Source organism: Palaemon carinicauda, chromosome 31, assembly GCF_036898095.1.
Source record: "Palaemon carinicauda isolate YSFRI2023 chromosome 31, ASM3689809v2, whole genome shotgun sequence".
NCBI lineage: Eukaryota > Metazoa > Arthropoda > Malacostraca > Decapoda > Palaemonidae > Palaemon > Palaemon carinicauda.
This window is the reverse complement of record NC_090755.1, coordinates 32,239,815-32,249,814: the sequence shown is the minus strand read 5'-3', so window position 1 is coordinate 32,249,814 and position 10,000 is coordinate 32,239,815. Positions and strand designations below refer to the sequence as shown.

The 10,000-nt window shown below is 36.0% G+C and overlaps 1 protein-coding gene across 3 annotated transcripts in view; it reads right to left on the bottom strand.

The window, feature by feature from the left end:
* LOC137624386 (TOG array regulator of axonemal microtubules protein 1) overlaps nucleotides 1-10,000 on the bottom strand; it is a 674,340-nt gene that overhangs the window by 401,536 nt on the left and 262,804 nt on the right. For all 3 annotated transcript variants that reach the window (XM_068355115.1, XM_068355116.1, XM_068355117.1), the window contains one exon: nucleotides 4,798-4,978. In XM_068355115.1, coding sequence (XP_068211216.1) covers nucleotides 4,798-4,978 — 181 coding nt within the window. The remainder of the gene's footprint in view (nucleotides 1-4,797; nucleotides 4,979-10,000) is intronic.

Here is a 10,000-nt window from a genome sequence, read left to right as displayed (position 1 = left end):
TGCGCATATATCCCCCCGCCCCTGCGCAGGAGTTTCCACTCCCCCTTTTACTCTTTTTATTAGTGTTATTTTCTCATTTTTTATTCCCATTCAATATTATTTATCATTCATAACATTTTACCTTCCTATATTGGTTTCATTTGTTGGGTTATTTCTTTATCCCTTCCCGGTTTCACATAAATACTTACCCTGGACTAGTTTTTTTATCCAGTTAATTCTCGGTATGATCTCCTCATTTTATATTCCCATTCACTATTATTTAACGTTCATTCCATTTTATCTTCCTATATTGTTTGTATTTATTTTTGTTGGTTAGTTCCTTTTCTCTCCTCTGTGTCTTATAAAACTTTTCTTTCGTCTAGTTTCCGTATTTAGTTCATTCATGTTTTCTCTTTTGTTCGTTGTTTTTCCCTTAACCAATCATCACTCTAGGCCTATTCAAATATCTCCCAACCCCCCAACCCCCTTCCTTTATCTCTGTATACGCTGTTTTCCGACCCATTGTTCCCCTGCCTTTCCCGTTTTAACCTTTGACCTAGTTACTCGTCCTTCGTTACTAGTGCGTTTTTTTCGCGTATTTTGAGATGGAACATATTATAGAAACTTGTACCGGTTGCAGCATTCCGTATCTAAATGCAGTGGCTCAATTCCATGGTGATTTTGGTGATAATTCAGGTTATGTTGACCATTTTCTTAATCCCAGTCATAGAAGTTAATCCGTCAGTCTCTTCCTTCCGAGTCCAGCAAGTTTCGACGTTTCCTTCATAAAAGTAAGTCATTCCTCAATAGTCATTATTCGTGTTTTGTGACCGGGGTACTTCTAGGCAAGGTTAGGTGGGTTTGTTAAGTTCTGTGGCCTTTCTGTACTTTTTATATATTTCGTACCAGTTATATGGAGAAATTATTGAATATATCTGAGGAGATATTTAGCAGTTCTAGCTCTAGTAATGCCATCGTGTCGTTGGTAGTTCTGTGTACCATTCGTCTCCGTTGGTAGTACTGTGTATCAAGGTAAGTCATTCCCCCATTCTTATTATATGTGTTTTGTGACCGGGGTACTTCTAGGCAAGGTTAGGTGGGTTTGTTAGGTTCTGTGGCCTTTTGGTAATCTTTATTTATTGTGTAATAGTTTTATGGAAGTATTATTTAGTTTACGTATGGAAAAATTAATTTCTACCTCTAGTAATGACATCGTGCCGTTGGTAACACTGTGTACCATTCGTCATCGTTGGTAGTTCTGTCAAACATTGGTAACGTTGCTAATGTTGTTTATATATTTTAACTCAGTATATATGTCCACAGTGTTAATATTTATATGGTTAATTTGTATTGTATTTCATTGTGTGATTTCGTACAGGAAATATATGATTTCCTATAGTAGATATCGTGATTTAACTGGTTTTCTCATTCATTTCATCCGTAATAACATCAACCAATTCGGCAACTTATAACTAACCGAATTGGTTGATCTGTTTGTTTGCGATTGAAATGGTCATCAAAATCGGTTAAATCTCGTTATTTGCTATAGGAAATCATATATTTCTTGTGCGTAGTCACTCGATGTAATAATATACAAAATTACCAAAAAAAGAAACAAGGATAAACCACTTGGGTACCCAAAGAAGAGACCTAGATCTCGACGAGAAGGGCGAAGTTCAAAAGCATTGCACAACATAGGCGAAAGAACTCACTGCACCTCTAATCCAGTAATGAGGAAATATGACACAAATAAATTGATTATTTAAATCAATTACAAATGAATATGCTTACATGAATATATACAAATATATAGAGTATATGTTTACATTATAATTTTCATAATTAATACACATACTGTATATATATATATATATATATATATATATATATATATATATATATATATATATATATATATATATATATATATATATATGTATGTATTTATATATATATATATATATATATATATATATATATATATATATATATATATATATATATATATATAAAAACATATATATATTTCCTAATGTACTTGAGATTAATTTCTCAAAGTAGAAGTCGTTTTAGCCCATAAATAGACAACGAAATCACTCTTCTAGCCAACCTACAGGCGATATTTATCCTAATTTTTCAGGATATTCATCCTACCTGACCTAGAAATGGTTAACTTTTGACCTTAAATATGACCTTTTCAGTCATTGGTGATGAAGCCATACAACTTATTAGATCCTAAAAACCTTAAATAGAAACCTAGATCACTCTTCTACCAACTTATGGAATCTGACTTTGAAGTTTGATATATTGATCTTGAAAATTATCTTCTAGTTCCAAAAATCGAGTGGCGCATTGGGTAGACCTTCCGTTAAGATGTCTATGATAATGGCAGTCATTCATAAAACCCAAAAATCATGAGAATAATAAAAATATAAAAAATACATAAAATAGATATAAAATTTTTAGATACTTTGTACATTACATATATATCTTCATCTCCTCCTACGCCTATTGACGCAAAGTTCCTCGGACAGATTTCGCCTGTCGTCTCTATATTGACCTTTTCAATCATTACTTCTCCATTCATCATTGCCTTCTTCATGCTTCATAGACCTCAGTCATATAAGCCTGGGTCTCCTAACTCTTCTAGTGCCTTATGGAGCCCAGCTGAACATTTGGTTAACTAATTTCTGTTGGGGAGTGCGAAGAACATGCCCAAAACAACTCTATCTACCCCTCACCATGATCTCATCCACATATGGCACTCGAATAATCTCTCTTATAGCTTCAATTCTAATGCTGTCCTGCCATGTAACTCCCTATCTATAACTATATATATAGGCAATTATTTATATATATATATATATATATATATATATAAATATATACATATATATATATATATATATATATATATATATATATATGTATATATATATATATATATATATATATATATATATATATATATATATATATATATATATATATACTGTATATACACGCACACAGATCATCTGCATATATAAATATACGGATATCTCTAAATTGTGGTTGAATATTGGTACAAATGTTGAAAAGCATGAGGACTAACACAGACATTTGTGGGAGGCGTTATTCTGTTTTCGCCATCTGCTTTTTCTACCGTCCATTTCAACAAAGAAAAGTCTTCAATTTAGTCGTGACTGGATGATATGCACAACGCTTATTTGTGAATAACTTAGGCAAGTTTCAAAAGAAAGCCACCTATGGTTCACAGGATTATAGACTGCTGTTAGGTCATAAAATACTGCCCCTGTGATTTTCCCAAGCTCAAAGCCATCGTTAATGTACTGAGTGAGGCTAAGTACGTGGGAGCTGCAAGATCTTCCTTTCCTGGTCTGGTGTTAGCTGTTCTTTGACTGCGGAAGCTATGCGAGCCATCATCATCCGTTCATACAATTTGTATAAGATGCAGAGGAGAGATATTGGTTGATAGTTCATACGGACTATTAGGTCTTTGCCGCTTTTAGTAATGTCACAACTTGAGATCTTCTCCATAGTTTTGGGACCTGAAAGATTCTTGCCCAGTTGTTAAGAAGTTCCAGTACCCATAATTTAGTCATGCTTCCAAAGTGCAGTATTATCTCAGATGCAATGTCGCTCAGCCTATCAGCTTTTCAAGGTTTAAGGTGTCTCATGGCTTCTTCAAGTTCTTCAACAGTGAATGGTTTAAACTTATTATTTTCTTCCATGGTACGTTTCATTTCGTCCCTCATTCTTTTGAGATATCCTTGTTCTTTGTTATATGGCTTTCCATTAAGCAAAAGTTGTTTTGCTACTGTGTTAGGAGTTACTGCAGCTATTCTTGTTTGGGTGCTCTTATCCGAGTTCAGTTTACTGATTTTTTCCAGGCTTTCTTACTGATTCGAGTCATATTTATACTAGTTATCAGTTCTTGTTACCTCTCCTTTTTCTCGTGGGCTGAAGAGGTCAACAAAAGCTCTCCTAGTTCGCTGGTGTCTTAAGCAAATGGGTTTGAATAGTACGTCTTTGCACCATCATTGTAAATCTCTTTACAACGAAACGACATAAAAGTTATCAACTACCAATATGTTGTAGCACCAAAGACTACGGGCAATATATCCACTTTTAACTTACACAAAATCTTATACAAGAATATAAAGAGCAAAACAATATGATTCATCTAATATAAATACGAAGAACCCAAAGAATGCTTATATGATATTTTCGCTGTAATGGATGACGTACATTGGTTTCCAGAATTTACGACCACTGTACTATTTTGGAAAAACCAGCTCTTCTAGGAGACGGACACTCCAAAATCAGATTATTGTTCTCTAGTCTTGTGTAATGGCATAACCTATGTACCATGGTCATTCCTTGTCTTAGGGTAGAGTTGTCTTGCTTGAAGGTACACTATTCTATTTCATTTCTCTTCCTCTTGTCTTTTTTTTTCTTAAGATTTTATAGATTATATAGGAAAGATCTATTTCAATATTGTTACTGTTCTTAAAATATCTTATTCTGATTGTTCATTTTCTACTCTTGTAGTTTACTTTTTCCTAACTCCATTTCTTCACTGGACTATTTTCCCTGTTGGGGCCCCTGGCATGTTGCTTAGCTTATAATAATAATAATAATAATAATAATAATAATAATAATAATAATAACTAACAATTAATTGCCTGGGCAGAGTAAGGTGAAGATTGACATTTAAAGTGGATTGCAACAAGAGAGAAGAAAGGCATAGGGCTAGAAACCTCATACCCCAAAAAATAATTACTGGGATGAGAAGAATTTTGGAGAAAAACTTACCTAGTCCTCGCCGATGCTGTCGACTGAGGGTAGGAACTTGTCAGAGTGTGAACCTGGGAATCGGAACCCGTGAATGAGGAGGAGAGGGAAGCAGTGCCCACTCTGCCGGGTAATGCCGAAAGAATGCCCCGAGACTCACTGCTGCTGCCCTCGCCAGCCAACACCCAGTCTATGTCGGCACCTAAGGAAAATCGTGGAAAAGAGGAAAGGATAGATGAGATATTGCAACATGCCTCACCATTCTTGTGAATAGCATTGGCTACAAATGAGGTCCAAAAATCCACCAAACGTGCAAAGGAAAAGAATGAATAGATTTGGAAATAATCTTTTCCTGTATGGTTAAATATATAAACACAAAAATTAAATATATGTATATATGTTTAAGCACTATCTTACATATCAGATAAAGCAATAAAATCAAATAAATTCCTAATAGATAAGTACAAGGCAATTAAACAAATGCTTCAATAACAAAATTAAGACGAAACGTTTCTCCAAGAAAAACCATCTCGACGAAACGCTTTTCCGAAACAATCTCAACGCAACTTTTCTCCTAGACAAACAATGTCCACACAAGGTTTCTCCAAGACAAACAATCTGGACGATACCTTTCTCCAAAACAATCTTGACGCAACGAATCTCCAAGACAGACAATATCCACGAAACATTTATACAAGACAAACAATCTCGATGAAACGTTTCTCCAAGACAATCTCCACTAAACCTTTCTCCACGAAAAACAATCTTGACCCAACGTTTCTCAAAGACAAACAATCTCGACACAACATTTCTCAAAGAAAAACAATCTCGACGAAACGTTCCTCCAAGACACACAAACTTGACGAAATGTTTCCCCAAGATAAATGATCTCGACGAAACGTTTCTCTAAGACAAACAATCTCAACGCAACGTTTTTCCATGACAGACAATCTCCACATAACCTTTCTCCAAGAAACAATCTTGACGAATCGTTTCTCTAAGACAAACAATCTCACCAAAATCTTTCTTCAGGACAAACAATCTCGATGCAAGGTTTCTCGAAGACAGACAATATCCTCGAAACATTTCTCCAAGACAAACAATCTCGACGCAACGTTTCTCCAAGACAAACAATATCCACAAAACCTTTATCCAAGGCAAACAATCTCAACGCAACGTTTCTCCAAGACGAGCAATCTCCACAAACCTTCTTCAAGACAAACAATCTCGACGAAACGTCTCTCTCAGACAAGCAATCTCCATGCAACGTTTCTCAAAGATAAACAATCTCCACAAAATATTTCTTCCAGTCAAACAATCTCGATGCAACGCTTCTCTGAGACAAACAATCTTGATGCAACGTTACTCTAAGACAAGCAATCTCGACAAAACGTTTCTCCAACACAAACAATATCCACGAAACATTTCTCCAAGACAAACAATCTCGACAAAACGTTTCTCCAACACAAACAATATCCACAAAACCTTTCTCCAAGACAAACAATCTCGACGCAATGTTTCTCCAAGACAAACAATCTTAACAAAACCTTTCTCCAAGGCAAACAATCTCAACGCTATGTTTCTCCAAGACAAGCAATCTCCACAAAACCTTTTTCCAAAACAAACCTTCTCAACGCAATGTTTCTCCAAAACAAATAATCTTAACTAAACCTTTCTCCAAGGCAAACAAACTCAACACTATGTTTCTTCAAGACAAACAATCTAAACAAAACCTTTCTCCAAGACAAACAATCTCGACGCAATGTTTCTCAAAGACAGAAAAATATCCTCCAAACATTTCTCCAAGACAAACAATCTCGACGCAACATTTCTCCAAGACAAACAACATCCACAAAAACTTTCTCCAAAACAAATAATCTTTACGCAATGTTTCTCCAAGACAAACAATCTCCACAAAACCTTCTCCAAGACAAACAATCTCGAAGCATCATTTCTCCAAGACTAACAACAATATCCACAAAAACTTTCTCCACGACAAACAATCTCTACGCAACGTTTCTCCAAGACAAACAATCTCCATAAAACCTTCCCCAAGACAAACAATCTCGACGAAACGTCTCTCTCAGACAAACAATCTCGATGCAACGTTTCTTCGAGACAAACAATCTCCACAAAATCTTTCTTCCAGTCAAACGTTTCTCCAACACAAACAATTTTGACGCAAACGTTTCTCTGAGACAAACAATCTTGATTCAACGTTTTTCCATGACAAACAATGTCGATGCAATGATTCTCTGAGAAAAATCTCGACGCAACGTTTCTCCAAGACAAACAATCTCGACACAACATTACTTCAAGACATACAATCTCGGCGCAACGTTTCCCCAAGACAAACAATCTCAACGCAATATTTCTCAAAGACAAACAATCTTGACGAAACGTTCCTCCAAGACAAACAATCTTGACGAAGTGTTTCCCCAAGATAAATGATCTCAACGAAACGTTTCTTTAAGACAAACTATCTCAACGCAATGTTTTTCCATGACAAACAATCTCCACATAACCTTTCTCCAAGAAACAATCTCGATAAAACGTTTCTCCAAGACAAACAATCTTAACAAAACCTTTCTTCAAGACAAACAATCTCGACGCAATGTTTCTCGAAGACAGACAATATGCTCGAAACATTTCTACAAGACAAACAATCTCAACGCAACGTTTCTCCAAGACTGTCAATATCCACGAAATAGTTCTCCAAGGCAAACAATCTCAATACAACGTTTCTCCAAGACAAGCTATCTCCACAAAATCTTCTCCCCGATAAACAATCTCGATGAAACATCTTTCTCAGACAAACAATCTCGATGCAACGTTTCTCAAAGATAAACAATCTCCACAAAATCTTTCTTCCAGTCAAACAATCTTGACGAAACGTTTCTCCGACACAAACAATCTCAACGTAACGCCTCTCTGAGACAAACAATCTCGATGCAATGTTTTTCCACGACAAACAATCTCGATGCAATGTTTTTCCACGACAAATAATCTCGATGCAATGTTTCTCTGAAAAAAAATTCCGACGCAACGTTTTTCTGAGACAAAAAATCTCGACAAAACGTTACTCCAAGACATACAATCTCGACGCAACGTTTCTCCAAGACAAACAATCTGGACGATACCTTTCTCCAAAACAATCTTGATGCAACGAATCTCCAAGACAGACAATATCCACGAAACCTTTTTACAAGACAAACAATCTCAATGAAACGGTTCTCCAAGACAATCTCCAAAAAAACTTTCTCCACAAAAAACAATCTTGACCCAACGTTTCTCAAAGATAAACAATCTCGACGCAACATTTCTCAAAGAAAAACAATCTCGACGAAACGTTCCTCCAAGACAAACAATCTTGACGAAATGTTTCCCCAAGATAAATGATCTCAACGAAACGTTTCTCTAAGACAAACAATCTCAACGCAACGTTTTTCCATGACAAACAATCTCCACATAACCTTTCTCCAAGAAACAATCTCGACAAAACGTTTCTCTAAGACAAACAATCTAACCAAAATCTTTCTTCAGGACAAACAATCTCGATGCAAGATTTCTCGAAGACAGACAATATCCTCGAAACATTTCTCCAAGACAGACAATATCCTCGAAACATTTCTCCAAGACAAACAATCTCGACGCAACATTTCTCCAAGACAAACAACATCCACAAAAACTTTCTCTAAGACAAATAATCTTTACGCAATTTTTCTCCAAGACAAACAATCTCCACAAAACCTTCTCTAAGACAAACAATCTCGAGTATCATTTCTCTAAGACTAACAACAATATCCACAAAAATTTTCTCCACGACAAACAATCTCTACGCAACGTTTCTCCAAGACAAACAATCTCCATAAAACCTTCTCCAAGACAAACAATCTCGACGAAACGTCTCTCTCAGACAAACAATCTCGATGCAATGTTTCTCCGAGACAAACAATCTCCACAAAATCTTTCTTCCAGTCAAATGTTTTTCCAACACAAACAATTTTGACGCAAACGTTTCTCTGAGACAAAAAATCTTGATTCAACGTTTTTCCACGACAAACAATGTCGATGCAATGTTTCTCTGAGAAAAATCTCGACGCAACGTTCCTCCAAGACAAACAATCTCGACACAATGTTACTCCAAGACATACAATCTCAACGCAACGTTTCTCCAAGACAAACAATCTCGACGCAACATTTCTCAAAGACAAACAATCTCGACGAAACGTTTCTCCAAGACAAACAATCTCGACGAAGTGTTTTTCCAAGATAAATGTTCTCGACGAAACGTTTCTCTAAGACAAACAATCTCAACGCAACGTTTTTCCATGACAAACAATCTCCACATAATCTTTCTCCAAGAAACAATCTCGACGAAATGTTTCTCCAAGACAAACAATCTCAACAAAAGCTTTTATCAAGACAAACAATCTCGACGCAATGTTTCTTGAAGACAGACAATATGCTCGAAACATTTCTCCAAGACAAACAATCTCGACGCAACGTTTCTCCAAGACAGTCAATATCCACGAAATAGTTCTCCAAGGCAAACAATCTCGATATAACGTTTCTCCAAGATAAGCTATCTCCTCAAAATCTTCTCCACGACAAACAATCTCGATGAAACATCTTTCTCAGACAAACAATCTCAATGCAATGTTTCTCAAAGATAAACAATCTCCACAAAATCTTTCTTCCAGTCAAATAATCTCGACGAAACGTTTCTCTGACACAAACAATCTCGACGCAACGCTTCTCTGAGAAAAACAATCTCGATGCAACGTTTTTCCGCACACAATCTCGATGCAATGTTTCTCTGAAAAAAATCCCGACGCAACGTTTCTCCGAGACAAAGAAATCTCTACACAACGTTACTCTAAGACATACAATCTCGGTGCAACGTTTCTCCAAGACAAAGAATCTCGATGCAACGTTTCTCCAAGACAGACAATATCCAGGAAACATTTATCCAAGACAAACAATCTCGACGCAACGCTTTTCCAAAAGAAACAATCTCCACAAAACCTTTCTCCAAAACAATCAATATCAACAAAACGTTTCTCCAAGACAAATAATCTCCAAAAAAATTTCCTTCAAGACAATCAATCTCAACAAAACGTTTCTCCAAGACAAACAATCTCAACGCAACATTTCTCCAAGACAGATTATATCCACGAAACGTTTCTCCGAGACTGATAATCTCTTGTCATTGAATGCGTGA